The sequence below is a fragment of the Mytilus californianus genome, unplaced genomic scaffold, assembly GCF_021869535.1.
Source record: "Mytilus californianus isolate M0D057914Y unplaced genomic scaffold, xbMytCali1.0.p SCAF_1, whole genome shotgun sequence".
NCBI classification, from domain to species: Eukaryota; Metazoa; Mollusca; class Bivalvia; order Mytilida; family Mytilidae; genus Mytilus; species Mytilus californianus.
The window spans coordinates 56,087,939-56,111,612 of record NW_026262581.1 but is presented as its reverse complement, the minus strand read 5'-3'; the positions used below and the strand labels follow the sequence as shown (position 1 = coordinate 56,111,612).

General features: G+C 31.2%; 3 protein-coding genes across 3 annotated transcripts in view; all 3 read right to left on the bottom strand.

Annotated features, from left to right (window-relative positions):
- LOC127721855 (protein PML-like) overlaps nt 1-23,674 on the bottom strand; it is a 243,072-nt gene that overhangs the window by 77,081 nt on the left and 142,317 nt on the right. The window lies entirely within an intron of this gene.
- The window catches only part of LOC127721908 (uncharacterized), a 218,470-nt gene that overhangs the window by 77,246 nt on the left and 117,550 nt on the right, over nt 1-23,674 (bottom strand). The gene's annotated exons all lie outside the window — the stretch shown is intronic.
- Nucleotides 567-23,661, bottom strand: LOC127721918 (tryptophan 2,3-dioxygenase-like). Its single transcript, XM_052228731.1, has 13 exons — nt 23,529-23,661; nt 23,280-23,374; nt 23,003-23,093; nt 10,987-11,057; nt 10,689-10,754; nt 8,273-8,334; nt 6,787-6,862; nt 5,085-5,198; nt 4,008-4,088; nt 3,389-3,428; nt 2,368-2,520; nt 1,772-1,880; nt 567-818 (listed from the first exon to the last, which is right to left on the bottom strand). The coding sequence occupies exons 2-13, from the start codon at nt 23,370-23,372 to the stop codon at nt 731-733; spliced, it is 1,044 nt and encodes a 347-aa protein (XP_052084691.1). The 5' UTR covers nt 23,373-23,374; nt 23,529-23,661; the 3' UTR covers nt 567-730.

Sequence of the window (23,674 nt, the reverse complement as noted above, 5' to 3'; positions counted from 1 at the left end):
ATTGTATATATATATTTATATACATTTCAAGGGTTGATTCTCATTTTGAATTTATCTATGTACCTTTATATGTTATTCAATATAAGCGGATAAAAGTCGAGGGTTGAGTACTCCCAAATGAATTTAAGTTAATATTCATGAACATGTCCAGAAATAGGAACCCTGAATTTGGTGTTAAATGTTTGCTGTCTCATTGGCATATAAAACACATTCTCTATGCATATTTTTTTTAAATGTGATACTTGGTTTGGATGATTTTAGGGGTTTTTAGATTTGTTTGTGTGCTTGGGGTTTTTAAAATTTCTTTTTATGTTCAATCTATCTTTAAATCGCGTGAATAAAAGTAGGTGTGAGGTTTAGGTCGATGAGACCGCAAACCAATAACAAAATATTATCAAACGAAATCCAGGCAAGATACAGTCTTCACCAATAGACAAGAGGATAATTCAATGTGTGGATCTCTAAAATTGTTTCACCAAATATACTGAATATAAGACACAACAACCGGGAAAATAACGATAATGACATACACTTTTTACAAGTTTTTTTAAATGATTGAAACGGAATTTCCTGCACCAGTTTAGTTTATTAAAGATATGTAAGAAAAAAATCAGTTATGATCTACATTTAGTAAACAAAATAATTAAAGTTTAACACACAAAAGTTTTTTTTTAATTCATTCAGATCTAGAAAAATCTATAATGTTCTTTTTGCACATCTGTTTCTAACATTATCCCTTTTTAGCGGCCTTCAATTCCCATCGAGGGAATAGAAATGTTGACATGTTGAAAAAATCTATAAACACTCTGTACTTGTCGCTGAAAATTAAATTAAAAAATAATATATATATAGTACATGTAGTATAAGCAAAGTTGCGTTACCATTTAAATGAAATTTAGGCAAACAAAAAGTATTACGATAAACACACATAAGCTTTGTTTTAAGAAATATACAGACAGTATGATAACCAAAATGAAAAAAAAATTATAAACCAAAAGAAACGCTTGTCCAACAAGATTAATTGGTTAAGTCCCATATTTGTTAATCACCGTGTAACGTATGATTAAAATTGATGACAAGTAACAAAGAAAACAATATGTACAACAGAATTTTCTTTAAACAGGTAAACCAGAAATATATTTTTAATTTAATTTTACTATACCTGTTGCTACTTCCTCATATTTGAACATAAGGAAAAATTGTAAACCAAACCTGTTAATCTTTAATCATTAATATTCATAAGACATATCGATAGAAAAACTTTATATTATTAGTCAGAATAGTCTTGTCTTTGTGTAAAAACTATCAAGATGGTCTCGCTTTGATATCAGCACAAAATTTATTTCATATTAAGATTATCTTAACAGGGGAAAACATGTGCGTTAAGTTGTCATCTATTAATAAACTGATGGGATTCAATTATTTCTTTTATAAGAACAGTTAAATCAAAATTATTAGAATTATTAGCTATTAGTATAGTCTTTTCAAATCTGTATTCATGGTGATATTTAAAAGATATATCTTTTATGTTACTATATAAATGAATGTTTGGGAAAAAATATTTTATGCACGATTATGGTTTTCTTTCCGAATAGACAGAAGGAAGACAGAAGTTCAATATGATTGAAATACAAATCCTTTGAATGAATGTTGAATAGTGTTGTTATCTAGTCATTTTGTATTTCATTAATCTGTCTTCTTACTGATTAACACTATACAAATTAATTCTGTTTCTTGGTATTTGTAAAATTTAAACATTATTTTAACTTACTTCACTGTAGATATCAGGTATTGATAGCCTGATTTTTTTACGGAAACAGCTGTTGACCCTGTTCCAGTTTTGCTTCCAATCATTCTATGCACCATTAGCGCATGATTGTCTTAAAATTGAATTAAGAGAAATTAAAATGCACTGCCATTGAAATGAAAGTATATACAAGAAAATGGTAAAAACATAATTCCAATGCAATAAATTACTAATTGCCAGTTACTTTACGGCTTTGAATGTTCTGTTTAGGGCATGTTGTTTTTTTTTTTGTTGGTTCTCTTGTTTTTTTTGGTTTTTGTTTTGTTGGTTACTTTTTTTTTTTTTTTTTTTATGTGCTCCACAATATGTCTTGTTTTTGGCTTCTACACTTTTGTCTCAACCGTTTAATTTTTCACTAAATAATCCCTTTTCGACTACTTGTATTTCATAAATCCATGAGAAGGTATACTAAATGTACCTTGATATTCTTTCACTTTTTACGGCCTATATCTTTTTGGATGCCAATAAAGTTATTTAAAAAACTTTTCAAATTATGTGTACTATTCGTTTAACATCTTTAAAATAGTTTATTCTCGTTATTAATTAAAAAGATAACTCACATCTCCACTTCATCATCAATCCATCCACATCAGTGAGAAGGGTCATGACTTTATAGGGAAGACAGTAACCAGGTTCATCTCTCAAAAGAGAAATCCGTAGTGCACCCTTAAAGGCTTTATGGCTCAAGCGTCGTACACCTTCTTTATAATCACCTGTTAGAGTAAATACAAGATCATAAAAACTGTACCATTAAAAACAAACATGTTTTAGTATAGTTCAGAATTTATAATTCTCAAGGTTCACACGGTTGTGGAAATCATCTGAAAGATATAGCAATTCACATTGAACCTTATTCAGAGTATTTGTGTTGTCTCATGCTGGAAACTAGATGCAGATATGTTATTGAATGAAATACACGGCTACATGTACACGTATCTACCTAAATGTATTCAAAATATTTATTGACGACAATCGCCGACTCTATGTTTATGTTTTCAAAGAATTTGTTTGTAGATGTATCTGTAAAAAAATGAAAAGGTGTTGGAATTAGGCCTCATAAGCAATATCGCGGATAACAAACAAGCAAATAACTGAAGATTATAGTGTCGTCCAGACCGATAAATTCTTGCTCAGATAAAAATCTAAAACGAAACCGTAAATCATATGAATTATTTCTACCATATAAAATTGAGAATGGAAATGGGGAATGTGTCAAAGAGACAACAACCCGACCAAAGAGCAGAAAACAGCTCAAGGCCACCAATGGGTCTGCAACACAGCGAGAAAATCCCGCAGCCGGAGGCGGACTTCAGCTCGCCCCTAACCAAAAATGTGTACTAGTTCAGTGAAAATGGACGAAACACTAAACTCCGAAACATATAAATGAACTAAAATTAAATATGTATATGAATAACCTTCGGCTCTTACAAAGGTTAATGCGGAAGTCAATTTCGAGTGCAGCAACGTGAAGGTTTTTCTTTTGTTACTGTATTGCCATCATTTTCAGCTATATAATATAGAGATTTGAAGCTTTAAATTTAAAAGTAATATTTTTGCGAAGTTTTAATATGTCTATCTTACTTTCATACTTGGCTTTGTCTACAACACATTGAAATGAAGCCTGCAACAATAAAATATGAAAAGTATTGAATTTCGAAAGAAAATATTAAAGTATCTAATTTATAACATTTCAAAGATTTTACTCATTAATGAACATACAATTGAAAAAAAATAGAATAAATCAATTTGTTGATTTGCACACAGAAGTCATATAATTTCTTTTGACGACCAAAACAAAGTTAAGTTGACCTCAGAAGGTTTTGGATATTCTAATTTGGAAAATTTTTTGTTGTTGATCTAAAACATTTTTTTTAATCTCAAAATATTTGGTCAAGAGCCTGTCTAGTGAAAAAAAAGACTTTATAAGTTTGGTTCTTCCGAAGCGCTGTTTCTCGTTTTTATCTTCATCTAGAACACTCAAACCCAAAAATTGTGAGAGCCAAAAACGTATACATACTTGCATTAATTATTAATTGAGGAGCTATATGAACAAAAGGGACATGAACAGAATAACCAAATCCACCTAAGTTCAACTTTGCCCGAGGAAGTTGAAAGTAATCGTACATTGTAACTTCTAATTTTAGTATCGGATTAGGGAAAGGATAGGTTTTATTTTATTTTGCTTTGGGTAATAACTTACTTTGTCTGTACTGTTTTCAACTGCCTTTATGTAGCGTTGCCAAAATTCAGAATCTATTTCGTCCATTCCTTCAAGCCATTTCTGAAACAATTGTGATGACGAGGTGATTATTTAAAAGAACAATATAGATTTACAATATTTTTTTTATTATTTTACATGCAACCTGTTTTTCTGTTGTCAAATTCTTTCCTTAATTCAAATGATCATTAAAAAAAAACAATTAATAGTCTAGCTATGTATGGATCTTTTGAAAAGTCAGAAATGCTAGATGAGGTCTGAAAAAGATAAACGAGAAAATCATATGCCTTCTTTTAAACTGGTCTTAATAGTGATACAGGTTATTTTGTAGACTTGGTCGACATACTTACAACCCGAATAAAGTCGAAGTGGCTTTATGTTACGTTTTTGGATAAAGACTGAGTTTCCACATCAACAAACTCCGAACAATAACCTGCATTAATTATAATTCCAATAAAATATAATGAAACTTATATCAAATTATACAAAAATCGTCAATACTTTTGGAACTGTTTCGCCTCCATTTTGATTCATAATCATCACGTCATAAACCGGTCTATAAATGGATTAACGTTTTGGTTGCCGTGATACTTACCAAAAATTCTTGACTTAAATACAACATTGGAACAGGAATAATATAGTGAATTTTGTATTATGAAATTATTATAATGATAGTTTTAGCAGTCAAATCATATGATTAGCGTGTTGTTCTGCGTCATGGGCTTGAGAACTTAAGTTACAAATGAAAAATTCGCATGTAGTATAAGAATAAAAAATTTTATTAACATTGTTTTGTATTAAATTGAGGGATTGTTGCTTTACTCGTCTTTATAAAAATTGCTGTTACACATTTCGACCTCTTTGTTTTAAATCAAATTTCGATTCTTTTTTATACTTACGCAACGAGTAATCAGAGTATATATTTGCCTCTGTCAAACTTTCTTTTTCCACCGTTTACACATATGATTTGCACGCAGGACATTACTTAATAAAATAGTGATTATAATACAAAGAGTTTTTGATATTTATTTTAATCCGTATAATTTACTTTAAACATACCTGAACAACGCTAAACAACGTTTTTTCTTTCGCTGATTTTCGCACCGCTATTCTTGAACTCTCTAAATCCAGCTTATCGTAGTAGGGTTTAGTGTCATATTTAATTCTGTCTTCCTAATAACGAAAGCATGGAATACCAAATCATAATACAGACAAATTATTTGCTGGAAAAGAACACGGTTACTTTCTAATCAATTTGTTGGATCTTTTGGGCTTTTTTTGTTGTTCTTTTTTTTTTTGTATAACTTTACTTTTCTAATTTTATTCTTGATCTTAAATAAATACACGAATAACAAAATAGAAAGAAATCCCAGAAGTGGGTAAGTTATATTGAAAATATCAGTTGCAGTATGCGTTTTAATATACATGATATAAGTATAAAAAATTAGAAGTCCAAATCCCACACAAAATAGTAAAAAACAAATTTACTAGTAGTAGTAATGAATAATTACTATTACTCCTGCCTTGGCATACACACACTTTCCTAAACTTTCTCCGGGTAAACATTTCAATTTTCCATTTGGCGATCAAAATAAAAATAATGAGATGTAGTATGATTGCCAATGAGACAACTATCCACCAGAATTAAAGTGAAGTAGATGTAGGCAATTATAGGCAAACGTGTGGCCTTCAACAATGAAAAAACCTCATACTGTATAGTCGGCTATAAAAGGCCCCGACATGACAAATGTGAAACAATTCAATCGAGAATACTAACGGCCTAATTAATAACAAAGCAATTTACGGAAAACAAATATGACAGACAAGAAAAATTACAACTGATAAGTAAATCATGTTCTCCCAGACTAAAGAATCAATCAGGACACACCCTAAGGATTAAGTGTAAAGACGTCATAAACAGTCTGAGAAACGTATGGACTTGTGCATTGCCAAAATATAAGTAAACAGTATCGACAGGATGTAGGAGAAAGAGTTCTCATGACTGTACACATATACCAATATATATTTAGTTATGTTTTTTAATTAACTTTTTTTAGATTGATGTTAGTATCAATAAAAGCAATATTTAAAGATTTTACTTCTCTGTTTAATTGATAACCTCTAAGAATAAGTTCATTCAAAGGATCAACTAGTTTACATTGAACTTATCTAAAGTTTAAAGGCATGTTTAAAGTACTAATTAAAGACAGACAACATAATTTCGTTGAAAAATTAAACTATACTTTTCGATTGTTTAAAAAAGTTATATGCTGCTCTTTGTATAAAACAAAATAGAAATGTTAACATGTTTTTGTCAGATTTTGCATCGAAGTATGTCGCTTACCAAACTGTACTACTTTGGATCCGAAAAATAATACATATCTTTACTTCTAACATAATTTTGAATTTGGTTATATATATTTTTGGGATGAAAACTTTCTGCGGGCGGTAATAATAAGGTATCTTTTTAGAAATAAGCCTCAATATTGCCAAAATCTTGAAGTTCACAAACTATGCTGTGATACTGTGGATTGAAATAAAGATTGACAGACTTTTTGAAAATGGCTCTGATGTGAAATTTAGCTAGTGAAATTGACCATATCTCCTTTTAACTGTTATCTGACAACTAATCAAATGGTTAAAAAGAACTAGTGGCATTGTACACGAAGTACAATATTTGCAGTTTTTCATTTGAAGTTTACAATGAAAGCCGATATAAATAATCAATCAAAAATCAACTCATTTTCTATAACTAACATACTTCACGAATTCCGAATTTATTTTCAAGCAATCTAAACTGCAAGCTCTGAAATCCGGATGCTGATCCAAGGTGATGTCTACAGAAAATACAAGAGCATTTTATAATTAATTATAAAAATACCACTTATTACAACAGATATGAGTATTGTGATCTTCCTTCTGTGTGTTGGATGCATTATTGTCTATAAAAAATGAAAACAACACGTTATGAATTTCATGCGTCCGAAGCGCTTTTCTGTATTTACCTTCATCAGCAATGCTCAAAGCCAAACGAATGAAAGCCATTTTACAAGTGCTCACATAGATATGAATGCATGTTGCCTACAATTAAGGAGAAAGTTTGTGCTAATTTTGTCCTGAGGTCAAACGTTTTAAACATTTCCTTAATTTTAGAATTAAATGTTAAATTTATGATTTTAACGTTCACAATCCTTTTGAATAACATGTATTTTTTGGTGGTAAATTCAGCCATTGTAGGACAATAAATTTTGCAAAACGGTACAATTATACAAATTCTTGAAGGTATGACCAACATATGCACAGAATAATATAGAGAATAACACTTACCAAAAATATATATTTACAAAGCGATCTACAGTTTTAAATCATCTACTCACTTCACCCTAAAATATTATTCTTCTATGCTATTTTGATAAATATAAGCAAATATGCTTTATGAACCACTGTATTAAATTGACATGCAACCGAATTTGTTTTGTATAGTCCTCATTTGTATAGGATTTGAATGGCCATGTGAACCCTAAAGCGTACTTTCCATTAAGGGTGCTTTTTAAGAAATACCATGAGGATATATTTTTTACCATGACTTTTGTTTTCATGATATAAATTATACATGTTGCTTGATCGAATGTGCTGAAACAGGCTACTTTGTAACTGATGATGTTTTGTTTTGGGGGAAAGTACTATGCCAGTCACTAATTATCTAGGAAAGAAGTTTTGTAATACATCGGTATAGCGATATATCGAAGATCATCTAAAATTAACATCTCTATTTAATTTGGTATTGTATAATCATCGTTCAGTATTCACGAGACAGGTGTCTGTGCTTGATACATAGACATGTAATTAACGTCTGATTGCATTGTGGATAAATGAGATGCACAGCGGTTGATGTTTGTCTTATGTACGAGATTGACAACATTTCTATCTGTCATTAGGTTGTTCCTAGCTACCTCTTACTACGACAAGTATATGCCATTTTCTTTACAATTCCGATGATCAGTTACATTATTTTGTTATCTTTTCCTAAGTCTCTATCAAAAAACTACCCTTTGTATTAAAATCTACATTAAAGTTGCAAATATGCTCCACAACTAGCAAATAGGAAACATGGTTAAGACAACCTTAATAATATTGTGGTCGTTTATTCAATAACTTCTTGACAAACGCAAGCTTAAATATACAAAATATCATTTGATGGTATCATCGAATAAAACTTATTCTTTATAAAAACTACATTGAAGTACCTGAATTCTAAGAAATTCAGTGGTGGCATAGTCTCAAGAATGAAGAACTGGTCAATCAGTAACTACAAAAATATCATGTATGCGACAATTATTATATGACACACTAAGTATGTTCGCTAAAATATTTATTTCTTTTAAATACAACATGGGCATTTAGTTGATAATTTTGAAAGCTTAAATGATCCAACAATTCTCACATAACTAGAGGCGCTAAAGAGCCTGTGTCGCTCACCTGCATCTTCAACAATTGCCTGTTTTTGGTAAAAATCTTGGTTATAGGGGATTAACAATATCAAGAGTAAACTGACAATTTCAGTCATGTTGACGTATTTGTAGATTTCATCCTGCTTATTATATTTCTTTTTTAAAAGTTTCTATTTATCTATTATAGTTTTCAAGATAATCGGCAAAAACACGCAAAAAATGGTTAAAAATATCATTAAAGGGCAATAACTCTAATAAAGAGTCGACTAAAAATTTCGACCATGATGGCTTATTTGTAGATGTTGTCTTGCTGATCATTTTTGCTTTTTAAAGTTTTTATCTATCTAGAGTTTTGTAGATAAAAGGCAAAAATGAAAAAAATTGGGAAAAATAGTCACTAAAGGGTAATAACTTCAAGTAGTCGAACAACGACTTCGGTCATACCAATTTATTGGTAGATCTTGACATGTCGATCATTTTTGCTATTCAAAATTTCTATCTATCTATTATATTTTTTCAAGATAAAAGGCAAAAATGCAAAAAAAGGGCAATAACTTCAATAAAGAGTCAACTAACGATTTGGCTATGTTACTTTATTGTAGATCTTGTCTTGTTGATTATTCTTGTTTTTTAAAGTTTCTCTCTATCTATTATAGTTTTCAAGATAAAGACAAAAACGCTCTTAGGTATATCTGATCATTCTGAACATTTTTGCCATGTCAGATTTTCTCTATTTTTTAATGGTTTTCAAGTTAACAACCAAACATTGCGTTTTGCCCATATGTTCTTTTTCTAGCCATGTCGGTCATGCTGGTTGGGGGCATGATCATCGGACACATTTAGATACTCCAATGATGATTGTGGCCAAGTTTAGTTAAATTTTGACCAAAAATGTCAGAGGAGAAGATTATAAAAGTAGCGACGACGGACGACGACGACAATGTGAGCTAAAAAACAACTTTGTAATTAATGTTTTATGCTATTTATCTGAACTCAAATTATTACTTTGACTGGTCATACACAATAGTTAAGCAAAAGCCTACCAAAATAAAATAATTTAAAAATGATCTTTGAAATATTCAAGTAAAGGGAGTTTAGACTGATATAATGTTATCAATATTCCAAATTAAAAAAAAAATAATTCAATACAGTTTTCTCCCATTACCATTAAAATGTTCTATGTATAAAGATAATGTAGTTGTCTGCATGGCTTTGTAAGCGTAAGTAATAATCTGCGACTTGGATATTTGTGACTGTCCTACGTCTCCCCAAAAGTAAGGAAGTGTGTGGGTAGTTTTTGGTATGTTCAGCAATTGTTGACCAAGGAAAATATTCATATTTGTTACACTCATTTGTTAGTAGAACGACTATTTAATTTTCTTTTACAAAATTGAAAATAAATTAATCTGGCTAATAACAAGTAAAAATGAAAATTCCATCTGTAATGATTCTCCTGCCTCTCCATTTCAAGCAATTAAATGGTCATCCCCTAACTGGATACGTTTGCATTTCTGACATATGTTTACAGACAAAAAGTTTCGAAATCTAGACTTGTTTTACACACATTGGAAAACTTTATTATTTCCCAGTAAAAGACAAATACAATGTCTGTGTGCCTTTTAATTGCAGTTTACAGCAAGTCGTACATACTTATTATGTATTGTTTTTATTTTTCATATCATTACGATACGTACAGTTTCGTCCTATACATACATAAACTTCTGCACCCAACATATTATCTAATATTTTGTATGGTTAGTTTTGTAAATTGTATGTCATCAAAAAATGTTGTTTTCGGCAAAATCTAATATATTAAATAATTTCACTTCACTTGGTCATTTATATATATAGATATTGTAAAAGAACATTAGACATGTGAGTGATTGGGACAAAACGCTGTCTTGAAGACGTTGTTGTGAAATGTGTGGCAAAATAATATTTTAGCACATTATTAGCAGTATGGAAAAACGTATAACAAAAATACCTAACTCCAAGGCAAATTCAAAAAGGGGAAGTCCATAAAAACTGACAAAATCAAACGCTTTAAATCAACAGAACAAGTAAAACAACAAGTGAAACAACTGCCATATTCCTGCCTTGGTACAGGCATCTTCCGTAGAAAATGCTTGGTTGAACCTGGTTTTATAGTTTGAAATTTATATCATCACGAAATTTATTCCAAAGTATCATTATTCGATGTAGAAGAGATAACCTTCCATATAAGAACAACTCTTTCCAATCTCTGAGTTATGACTAACATCTTCTTCTCCTCACGAGCCTGAAACAAAATGAAACAAATTAATGGTAAAGCACTGCTTAATATAATTTTATTAAACTCATGTTTATAGTCGTTTTACTTCAATTTCCAAAAAAATAAACATCTACTGAAAAAGATTATTTTTAAATATTTAAACAGAATGCAAATATCAAAGTAAAGTTTTGAAATGTTAATAACACTGATTATTTAATTCGATGGTATCTTTTTTTTACCAAACTAGTGGGTAACTTACCGGACTACCATCAAATATTTCTATTACAGATTCCATGTCAAATAACATTTGCTTGAACCATAACTCAAACGCTAAAAATAAAAGATATAATTAGATAAAAATTTAAAATTGGAAAACCTCGTTATCTTATTGTTAAAATGTGAAAGCAACAGACCGATGTTAGTGTAAGTGTTATTATTGAGCTAATAAAAGAGAAACACCAGGTCTGTCGATTCTTTACATTTTATATATACATTTAACGCCATTCCTAGCCATCACCAGTAGCACAGCCAGGAACATGACAAAACTGGTAATAATTACAGACGGGAATATTGGGATATTAGAATATATATGAAATGCAAAACGCATTTAAATAAGTTGCAAAACTGAGTTACTCTAATAACCAACCCGTTCATGATGACGTCCAAACAACTTCTGAAATGATAATTCTATGACCTTAGCTTGAGCAGCGATTATAAATCTATCTGAGAAGTCCCTATAATGATGAAATGCTCGGTCTTATTATACCAACTCAGTATGAATAATACATGTACCTACATTACCCACATATGTTGCATACATATTATAGCTGCCGCTCGGTTTGTTTCTAAAGAGGAAGAGTCTGTATTCACTATAGATATCTATCTTATATAAATAGTTATATTAAAGATGACAATATCACAATCTATTTCTTATAAAACGTCTATTGCAATTCCGTAATTGGCAATGCAATTAGAGATATATACGAGTTGTTTCTCTTTAGAGGGACATATATTGTCATTGGCAAGAAAAAGCCAGCGAAAAGAGCAATGTGTCTGTGCGTTATGTGTGTAATCTTTAAGTTTTTCAAATTTGTTCATCACATTAAAACTTTTCTTAAGGTAAAAACGTTTGACATCAATAGTTATTTTTTAATAAAAAAACATAGTTAAAATTCCTATGTATCACCTTCAACTTATCGGGTTGTGCTGGGGCAGCAACCCATTGTGTCCGAATAAGAACCAGTCTATAATTGACAAAGGGAAACAACTAGTGTTAAAAGTATCTAATAACAAAAACCAATCTTTATTGGCAAGTAGACAAATTCAAAGGTATTTCAAGACTATTGAGTAAACTAATGTCAACAACACAAATGTTTGACGATCATCATCACAGATGAGACAATCATTACCTAATATGTGTGTTCCAGTTGATCGAAGGAATATCCCAACATTTCGTCATGTTACATTCATCCATTTTGACCATTACAAATTCATTACCAGTTTATCCAGCTTTGGATTTTCAAATATTTTGGCCTCGAGCATCACTGAAGAGACATGGATTGTCGAAATGCGCATCTGGTGCAGAAAAATTGGTACCGTTTATGTTATTACCCTGAGGACGCACCCAGTCTCGCTCCTTTTGGAGTTCATGCGATTTCCTCATTTATTGTTTGTTGCTTTCATTTGTCTCATCTTGATATATTTGCGAGATTTTAGCGTCGGTAAACTATTGTAGCCATAATTTACCACTTGGCTATAAGGCGTATGTCGAATGGGCAGGATAGTATTGGAACCTGTTTTAGCATGCATGATGTATCAGATTTAATATTCCCTTTTAAACTGGATCTGCATACTGGGGAGTTATTTATTTTCGTGGAAACCAAATTTCCTGGATTGAAAAAAAAAATTGTTTTCGTTTGGTGGATATTTTATTTCCTGGTTTTGCCAACGTCTGTTTTCAAGCATTTAGAATGATTTACTTATACCCACGTAATCCAAGCAAATTGGTATCTAACGAATAATAATGAGTCCACAGTATTTATACATCACATGCAGCCAAAGGAGTAAGTTCGGTAAGGGTCATATTTGGCCCCGATTATTAAGTTTAATGTTTCAAGATAACAAATTTTTAAAGTTATAAAAAGACATGTGAGAAAGTTGAATTGAACCTTTTTTGTCAAAGTTTTAGTTTTAAAGCGTTGAATTTTACTTCCCAAATAGATCAAAAAGATTTTTGCGAAATGTGACCAAATCGTCCAGATTTGAACCAAATTAAGGCCTATGAAACGTAGAGCGCAGGCGTCGACAAACTAAATATTCAAGTCAGATATGTAAAATGTTATAAAAAACATTTTGTAAAAAAAAGCATTTTTGTTGACGCATGCGCTCTATGTTTCCTGTCCAAAAAATCATTGGAAATTTAACCGTTTTCATTGAATTTTCGTTGAAAATCAAAATGAGCGCTATTTGTGACAACATAAATAGAACGCAAGTACGTAAATTTTCTACAAAAAGACATATTTTCTATCTAGTCATTGTATTAACTAGGATTCATTGTGATATTGGTCAATAAATCCTAATTTGAAATTGTAGCTAGAAATAGGGGCTATTTTCGGGTGTTATCGAACCTTCTCCTTTAAGCCCCATTAGCAAGTTAACATTAGGCAAATGTTTATATACTTCTGTTTGTATTGGTTACTCATCATCGTCTCATCATTTTTAAACCCTCTGTCATTGTTATCTCCTTAATTCTAAGACCTATTTGACATATGCAATGTAAGTATTCTCTAAAATAATGTTAATTGAGAAAATGAATATAGTCAATATATCTGAAAGTGAAATAACAAAATATTCATAATTTTTGGTCTTAAATTTTTTTTGAATAGTTAGTAACTATCTAATTTTAGTTAAAGAACAAATAATCTTGCAGCGGTATCCAATTACTTCAAAGTTCACAAAATGTCGGAATAGAAACAACAAACTTGACAAAAATTTGAATTCAGATATCGTCTATCATTATGGATATTTTTTCATTTCAGTGTATATATCATTTTTTTTTATAAAGTATAGTTCTAATGACGGGACTTATTTTTTCCACCTAGAACTATAAACTGGTATCGGCATTGACCATTTTAATTGTTATATAAAAACGATGACAGCGCTCTGTCAATTCAGATTGAGGAATCGTAGTGGTTTGCCAAGGGAGGAGTTTGAGTTTAACAATGAGCGAAACAATTCGTACTATTTATTTGTGTATAGGGATATAAACTTTCCAGGAGATCGTTATTATTAACATTGCCGATAAAATTACTATAGTAATGGTCACCGACAAGACAGACACTTCAAGTCCGATTGTCAAATATGGAGGTTGATACTTTTTTGATTTTGATATTTCCGAAATTGCTGTGAATAAATAATTTGACCAAATCTTTAATTTGATCTTTCAAAAATATGGGGGTCTTTTTAAATTTCTAGGAGTCGTTTAACGTGATTACTAAGGTTAATTGATTTCCAAGTTTTGTTTTGTCCTCATATTTAGTTTTAGCAAGTGAGAAATCAATTCAGCAATGAGCACACGGTGCATCAAACCAATTTTGATATCTTTAGATAAGTTAGTATTTAAAAAACATTATTTGTTCCTGTATAATAAGATAGTATTTAAAATATTATTTGTTCCTATATAGTTAAAAGTTATCACTTATGTAGTTATTGTTATGTCAAACAAATAGTTTTATAGAGATAGAGCATTAATCTAACATAAATCTTATAAAATTAATTGCTTTCTTGATTCGTAGTCCCAACGATCATCCATAAATACTTGTTCCTATCCCCTTTAAAAAAAAGAGGTAAAAGACACAAAAGAGAACATAAAAATTCAATAGCCGAAGGAAAACCGACGACACTATGACCAGAAAGAAAAAACGACAATAAGAAAAATAATAGTCTATGAAACACTAATAGCATACAAAAAACTAAGGACTGAACATCACGAACAACACAAGTCCTTTAAAAAGGTTAAAGGTCCTGTTCCACATGTGACAATCCTTGTTTTCCTCATGGTAGGTACAAATTCGGTAATAAGCATCATTAGGTGATGTCACAATTTTGAAAAAAGAGAACGGAATTGTGGTTATGACCATTGAAACTTATCCGTTGCCCTTTGTGGCACAGATATTACATAACTTAAACCAACTCATGATGACGTCTGAAAATTGACATCCTTAAGCTTGTTCTTGCTTTGTTGATGAAATGTCGATAATTGTCCTCTGAATAATTTAGTTTTTTGCTTATTTCTGGACTTTCCTTATATTTCATTTTGACTTCGTAGTACCTTTATCTTAAATAATTAATTCGGTTTCTTTTGCCATTTATCGAGTTTTTTCATGGAAATCTATTTGGTGGGTATAATAAACACAGTAAAAAGAGACATGACTACTTTTCTTGTATTCGTTTCATTCACCTGCTCGAATGGAATTTCACTGTAGATAATATATATAAAATATTTCCAACAAAATTACGTAATCCAAAAATCACAAAATTGAATTCAAGCTTAAGACAAGTAACATAATTGTGAATATGTTTAATGTTTTTGTAGCATTTGTAACCAAACTAGATCAATTTGTATCTGAAAGTCAACACATACTTCCTATTCTTCCGCAGCATTTTGTTTTTGTGTTATAATGGTTTTTTATTGTCAATATTCCAAATATATATATAAACATTCAAAATGTGTCAACATTTATATACAATTCATGCCGTGCTAATGCTTTAACGATCAAAAGGAATGATATACAATTCGTATATGACCAGACTAGTGTAGACGGACTTTATTATAAAAAGAATCAGATGAAATAAATATATATGTGAATAATATATAAAAAAGTTTCTATACGGTATGAGAATAATATGAGGAAGAAGTATATATACCCTTTGAGACAGTTGATAAGACAACTCACAAAGAAAAGGCTTATTTCACATGTACCTGTTTGGTCACGTAAAACATACATAATTGAATAATAGCCTTAGCAAAAATATTATGGATCAAATATGATATGATAACTATGCAATTGTTTGAAGAGACAGAAATATAAAAAGAGTGACCGTATTATTAAGACGGATTTCAAATTATTTAATACTTTATTTGCTAGTGTCAGTGAAGATAGTTTTTATATAAAGTGATTTTTTATGTTTCTACAGGTAAAAAAAAGAAGGCAAGCAAAAATATTGAAAATTGCCTAGAAAATATTGTAAAAACCATTTAAGGTAATGAACAAAGGTCTTATACCAGGCTTGTATTTTGCGTTTTGTCTACAAAATACTCATCAGTGACACTTGAATAAAATGGAAGGTTTTTCGGTCACTTCCAAGGACAATAAAGATCAGGAAATTGAATCCAATTACAACAAACACATGACAATCTACAGTTCAAATGTCTTATTTAGAAGTAAAATCCACAGAAAAAACAAGTATTCCAATTAAAACACATCAAATGATAATACAAAGTCGCAATCATTAGATGTTCTTGAGAGAGCAGTGAAAAGAACAAGATGACAACGTAAAAAAAATTACAAGAACAAAAATTAAAGATATGTCAAAATATGAATGAATAACAGTGAAAAAAGTTACAGTCAGAATGAAATTCAAAAGATGATAAACTAAATGCTCTAAAAGAACCTGTGTCGCTCACCTAAATCTACGTGCATATTCAACTATGGACCCTCTCCAACATTTATGACTAGTATAGAAGAGGGACGAAAGATACCAGAGGGACAGTCAAACTCATAGATCGAAAACAAACTGACAACGTCATGGCCAAAAATAAAAAGACAAACAGACAAATAATAGTACAGATGACACAACATAGAAAACTAAAGACTAAGCAACACGAACCCCACCAAAAACTGGGGGTGATCGCAGGTGCTTCGGAAGGGTAAGCAGATCCTGCTCCACATGTGGCACCCGTCGAGTTGCTTATGTTATTACAAATCCGGTAAATAGTCTAATTCGGTAAGTCACATTCGTGAAAAGGGAAAGGTATTGTAGTTACGACATAAGGAACATATCCGATATCATCTGTGAAACGGTTATTCCATAACGGTCAACCAACTCGTGATGGCGTCCGTAAAATTTACGAAGGGATGACTTCAACTTCACCATTTGGAACTCTTGGTTTAATAGCTTCCTTGTGAACAGCAATCCTCTATCAAGGAAATCATGATAGGAAACACAAGCCCGGGAATATCGTATCAATTGGGAGATATATACTCCGTATGCAGGCGCTGCTGGAATGTTGCTACATAGAAATGGAAAGTTCACAATTGGGAAGCTGAAATCATCTCTTTTGTCGTAAAGTTTTGTTTTCAACCGACCCCCATTGTCAATTTCTAGATGTAATTCAAGATATGAGGCAGACTTAACTGTATCTGTAGTATCCTTTATCTCTAGTTCGATGGGATAGATTCGTTCAACATAGTGTGTATAGAATTCATGACAATTTTTTTTTTATCTTGTACTGCTTATCATTTTTTCTGTTTACAATTTCTTTTTTGCCCAAAACATAGAAAAGGGTAAAAAAATCGTCATTAATAACTCCAATAAGGAGTCGAATGACGATTTCAGCCAAACAACTTCTTTAAAGATCTTGTCTTGCTGATCATCTTAGCTTATTTTAAGCTTTTTTTTTCCATTAAAATTTTTTAAGATATTCGTCAAAAACAAAATAATGGTAAAATCACCCTTAAAAAGCAATAAATCTAAAAAGGAGTTGGCTTACTTTTTGTCATATTCATTTTTGCTGTTTGAAGTGTTTATTTATCAACTATAGTTTTCAAGATAATGGCCAAAAACACTCAAACTGGGTAAAATTCGTCATTAAAGAGCATTTACTCCAATAAGGAATCGTCGGACGATTTCAGCCATTATACTTATTTGTAGATCTTGTCTTGCTGATCATATTTGCTTATTTAAGTTTCTATCTATCTATTATTGTTTAATGATATATTTGACAAAACGAAAAAACAATGGTAAAATTTGTTATTTAAGGGCATTAACTCCTATAAAAAGTGGTTTGACAGTTTTGATGTAAACAGACAGTATGTAGATCTCATCATTCTAAACTTTCCTGTCTAAGTAAGATTTTCTCTATTCATAGAGTTTTTCAAGATAATAGACAAAACATTTTACCCTGTGTTCTTTTATAGCCATATCGGCCATGTTGATTGACAGGCGGAGTCATCGGACACATTTTTTAAACTGGATATCACATTGATGCTGTTGTCAAAGTTCGGTTGAATTTGGCCCAGTAGTTTCAGAGGAAAAGACGACGACGGACGACAGACGCCAAGTGTTGAGAAAAGCTCTCTTGGCCCTTTGAGCCAGGTGAGCTAATTATTTAATGAAATAGAAGAATTGAACTACGAAGGACGAGAAGGGTCATTCTGAACTTACACACCAAGAGAGATAACTCATGTTTCCCGCAATACTGTCAATATAGATAAAATTCCTGAATAATCATAAATAAACAAAGAAGTATTTCAAATATTAAATTTGTGATGCCGAACCTGTTTTGTCCCATATCTTTGCAATTTTTTGGTCAGTGTAAAGGCAATCTTATCACTTGATTTTATACCGTAGGTTACTAATAACATAAACGGTACCAATCATAATAATTGTACATAAATAAACAATGAAAGGATATCGAAGGATGTTTCCCTAAATCATGTCATGCACCTGATAATTTTCCTAGTAATTGTAATAAAATTTCTTGATATTACTAATACTCTGAGGCATGAATGATTAGGTGTCACTTCCATATCCTTTTGGAAGGTGTCATGTGTTTTTCTCAATTCCTAAATAAGGACCAATTCATTACGTTTATATAATTGTCTGTAAAATATACTATATCACTCAGTAAATCTTTCAGGCTGATTGCAGTCCATATACCGTTTATCGGGGTTATTTTCGCGTGTGTTTAATTTTTGCTTCGTTTGCGGCACCTAAAGAAACGCGAAAATTTGACCCCGCGTAAATTTCCCTGTATATTCCAAGATTTATGGTTGTTTGAATGATTTAATTATCGAGTCTTTTGTGTTGTTCGACAGATCACAAGAACATGCATCTTTAATTAAGATCACTGTTTTCATAATAATTCATTGGCAAATCATACATGGCACACCTTTTGACAACACAGCAATCAGTGACATGTTAAAAAATGTTAATTAGCGACGTTCTATTGATTGGTGTCATAACCCGAACATTTTGCATGTAATGTAAAATTAAAATAAATCACATTTACACGGATATTTGTACACCTGTAATGATCAAAACCTTCAACTTTTATCATACTTAAATGTAAATATTTTACGTTCCTTGACTGTGCATTTTCGTTTGTAGTACTCATATTTGATATCGATTATCTGTTAGTTAGTTTAGCTTATGTTGTTTACAACTTTAACAATACGATACAGTTATTTTTTCGCGTGCATTTTCCCATTCAGCGAAAATTATACACAGTGAAAATTTAACATGCCTATTTTGTCATCAAATCGCGAAAAAAAGCCGACGCGAAAAACCCCGATATACGATACAACATATATCAGTTGAAAAAAAATAGTAAAGAAATCTATTGTTAGAATAAGCGTTACATGGTGAGAAACTTGAATGTTTAAGGTATACAAATTATTTTGCCATGGCATTGCCAGTTCGTATTCGACTTGGATTATCGCTTTGGTATCTTTCGCCTATTCATTATGTAAACCCTATGAGACTTATCAAAAATATCATCTGAAAACACTGTAATCTTTCCATATATCATGATAAGAATATATTTCAATAAATTTACGTCTAGTGTGCACCCCTCCGAATAATAGAACCTTTTTGATCCTATAAAAGAAAGTATTCTCCCCCGTCCTAATTTAAAAAGGGCTCTACATATCTGAAAACGGGTGTCGCTGATAAATTTTAAAGCTTTACATATAATGAGGAAATGGAATTCGTCTTCAATTCTATCCCTCGCAAAGTGGATCGAATTGCATTTGTTGGTTCTACAAAAACATGATGAATACCTCAAGGCTAATGTAAGTGAACAATATCTTTATATTATAAAAAAAAAACTCCCTAACCCACATACTAGTACAAGTTACTGCTTTCTTAACTTTTTCTTCGAAATATTTAAATGTTTAAAGATAATTTCAATATTGAATTTATTCCATCTCTGCAATGATTGGGAATTTTTATATAAACTCCGATTGAATATAGCAAGTTGTTATCTCAGAAATCTCCCTTTCTTTAAAGCCATTTGACCATTTTATTATTGTTGATATTGGTATGTTTTATATGTCATCTAAGTAAAGTTAGATTTCTAGTACATCATATCGTTCTTCCTCACAAGCTCTCTTATTGTCGACTGTAAGCAGTACATCCCCCCTTAAAGTTTGTGTCTGCATTCTCAAGTAAACTGTGGTCAACAACCGAGTGACTTAGCTTGCAGAGTTCAACTGTAGAACGTGCATGATGTTTGCAACTCTTATCAATGATTACCGTCTACCCGGAGACGGTAGTAGAAGTTGAATGAAGCACAGTCATCGGACTGAATGCTTTTCTACTACCAGATTTGAAGATATTAATGACTCCATACTAGCATACTAGCAGTTAAAGCAGTTGATTGTTTGGGTCAATTCGAAACCTAGTAAGTATCTTTCAGTCCCGTAGAGTGTGTTTTTGTTATCAAACATGCATATCGGCACATAAGATAACAGTATTGAACACTTATCTATAAATAGTCGAAACTCCTACAATGTATAAAAACGCGCAGGGGATTATTCGACATTTTATCCAGTCGCTCACTGCTACTACTGTTGTAACGTACATGAAAACATATGGCTACACCAAGCATGTTTTTTTTCTTAGGTTATAAATATTCATACTTAGTAAGATAATCTTCAGCAACAAATGAATTGAAAAACGGAGATATCCAAATCATCTATTTTCGATCAATAATGATTTACAAGGGGATCTTTGGGGGAGGGTTTGGGCTAGGTTGAATGGTTCCTAGCTATCCCTACCTAGATAGCAGAAGTTTAAGAACAGAAGACAATACAAATCTGAATGGGGAAAATAAGAAGAAGAAAGGCGGCGCAGACGATAAAAGCAGTATTTTAACATATTTTAAGCGATGCTTAATTTCAATGAACGACTTAAAGGAGATGTGAAATATTCATTAATACGTATTTACTAATTTCTTGATTTCACAACAATAAAGTAACCAATCAGATGCTCTCAACCAATAAACCTCTGTTATCAGTCTGACTTAGTGTTTTTTTAACAAAACCCTTCGGGTTTTTAATCTGTGTTGATACAATGTTTAAACCAATATATATTTGACAGAAATCATTCCATATAATTTTTCGTATATATATATATATTTGTATTGGGAATATGAATTTTCAGTTTCAATTAAATATCTCTCAAAATAGATAAACAAGCAATCAAAGAAAAAAATAAATGCCTAAGCGACCAACGCATATAGTCGGCAGATAGTATTGGAGATCTTTAGGCGGATGATTTTAACAATTATGCATAATGGGGAAGCACATCAAAGAAGGGAATCGCATTTTCCATTTTCTTACTATACGTTTGTTTTACAGATATATCAAAAGGTGTTCTAGTTTTCAACGTTTGACACAATAATATACTAACACAAGTATATATAATTGTTTTATCAGTTTTATGCAGAAATAGATACTAAGCAAACTAGGTACAACAACCATCATAATGATTATAAAACATTCACCTTGAATATGCATGTATACTTTTATAAATTTTGACTTGGATGGAGAGTTGTCTCAGAGGCACTCATACCACATCTTCTTATATCTATGTATATATATGATAATAATAAGTAATGCTTGTTTTGTTCTGTTTTTTATGACAATCAAGATTTTGGAATTACATCAATGAAATGTTTGACTCTTTGACTAGTTATATAAACCCATTGATAATATGTGAATTTACCCCTCCCCCTCCCCAAACCCCCGCTCTGAGCAGTTCAGTTCGACTACGATCTTAATTGACTCGGATTGCAAGTGTTCCTGCCGCAGGTCGCTGGTTCTCTTCTTGCACTCTTGCTTCCTCCACCGATAAAAATTAGCCGAAAAGATATAGCCAAGAGTGCTGAAAGTTTCGTTAAACATCAAGACCCAATCAAGTATATACTAGTATGTGGATTTTATTAATCTGTACTGTGGCGTAACACACACGTGAATGTGATTTGTCGGTTGGAGGTAGATATTAGAATTAAACATCATATCTCCAAAACCACTACAGTTATAAAAAGCAAAAAAAAATATGTTACGTATATATACTGCAAACGCATGATGCAGGTTTAAATAAACTCATTATATGTACCAGGATTAAAATTTTATTAGCCAGACGCGCATTTTGCGTTTCGCGCGGTATACTGTAAATTCAGATATTAATACGTGCATTTATATTGCTATTTTTGAAGAATGGACAAACATGCGGGATCAATTATTGCGATTTCTGGAAAATCTGCATACAGATAAATGTATCAGATATCAAAATGCTAGTTCTTATTATTACGATACCCACCCAGTCGCATTATTCGCATTGATGAAAACCTCGCAATAATTGCTGAATCTAATTTATTGAAATTAAAAAAAAAAATGAAATTGTCTACCAGACAAGCTAACACTCGAAAATATTTAATCACAATCAATTTTGATCATCTATATGTATGCAACATTAAAGCGCTATCAATTGAAAATAAAATTATTTTTTAAAATGTAATGATGGAGAGCTACTAAAGTGTTAAAAAGGGATACGTGACGTGGTGATTATTTATCCTTTGAAATTGTTGGATTGTACTCTGTACAAAGGTATGAGGTTCTTCAATTTCGTACTTCATTTGACCTTTTAACTGTTATATTCGAGCGTCACGGTCTTTTGTAGACCAAACGCGCGTCTGGTGTAGAAAATTATAATCCTGGTATCTTTGATGAGTTTTTGCATATTACTATTAAATAGCCCTTAAAATTGCAGAAATAACGAATTCTTACAATTGTTTTAAAAAAGTGTTTATTGAAAAATAAATTAATTGAGATAATCTGGACAATTCAGTTTAGAATGTCCGTTGTGTTTTCATTATGAAATCCTTAACATGACGAAATAAAACAATTTGTCCTCTTTCAACTTATCATCATCTCTTGTCAAGATATTTTTACATTAAAAGTGAAAGCATTGAAATAGTGTACACATACCTTGATGAATGACAATAAAGAGATGCTCATCGTGAGCAGGATCGCCGTTCACTACACTCAATCGTCTTACACCGTCTAAAACTTTGTTTAGCTACAATTTAGATAATGATATACACTATAATTAATCAGAAAAATGTTAGAGATAACTATAGTCCTGACGAATTCGTTGATTTAAAAAAAAAATTCCAGTGGTTAAATTAAATTATTATAGATAATTTGCGTACAAGTGAAAAAAATAATTTCACCATTCCATTATAAGTAAATAAAATAGGCTTACTTGAAGATAGTTCTCATATGACTTTGCCTTTTCATGTTCTAATGTTCCAACAGACGCATTTCCACCAGCAGTCGTTTGTGATGCTCCGTCCATGCCTTAAAAAGATTATCCTAATTTAGAAATATATTTCTTTTTGACTTGCATAACTGATATCATCGGAAACTAATCAATTGTTTCAACTTATATTTCGTTAAATAAAACCATTTGTTTTCCTCAATTGAAATAATTGGTTTTAGCCATAGAACTTACCTTGTTCTGCAATTGCTTATTTCGTACATAGGTTTATGTAAAATTAATAATATAACAGTGTTACACAAAGCTGCAGTTCAGTTTTAAATTATACGAATTTTAGCAAGTTTTCTTCTTTTATACGGTCACCTGATAGAGACAGCAAA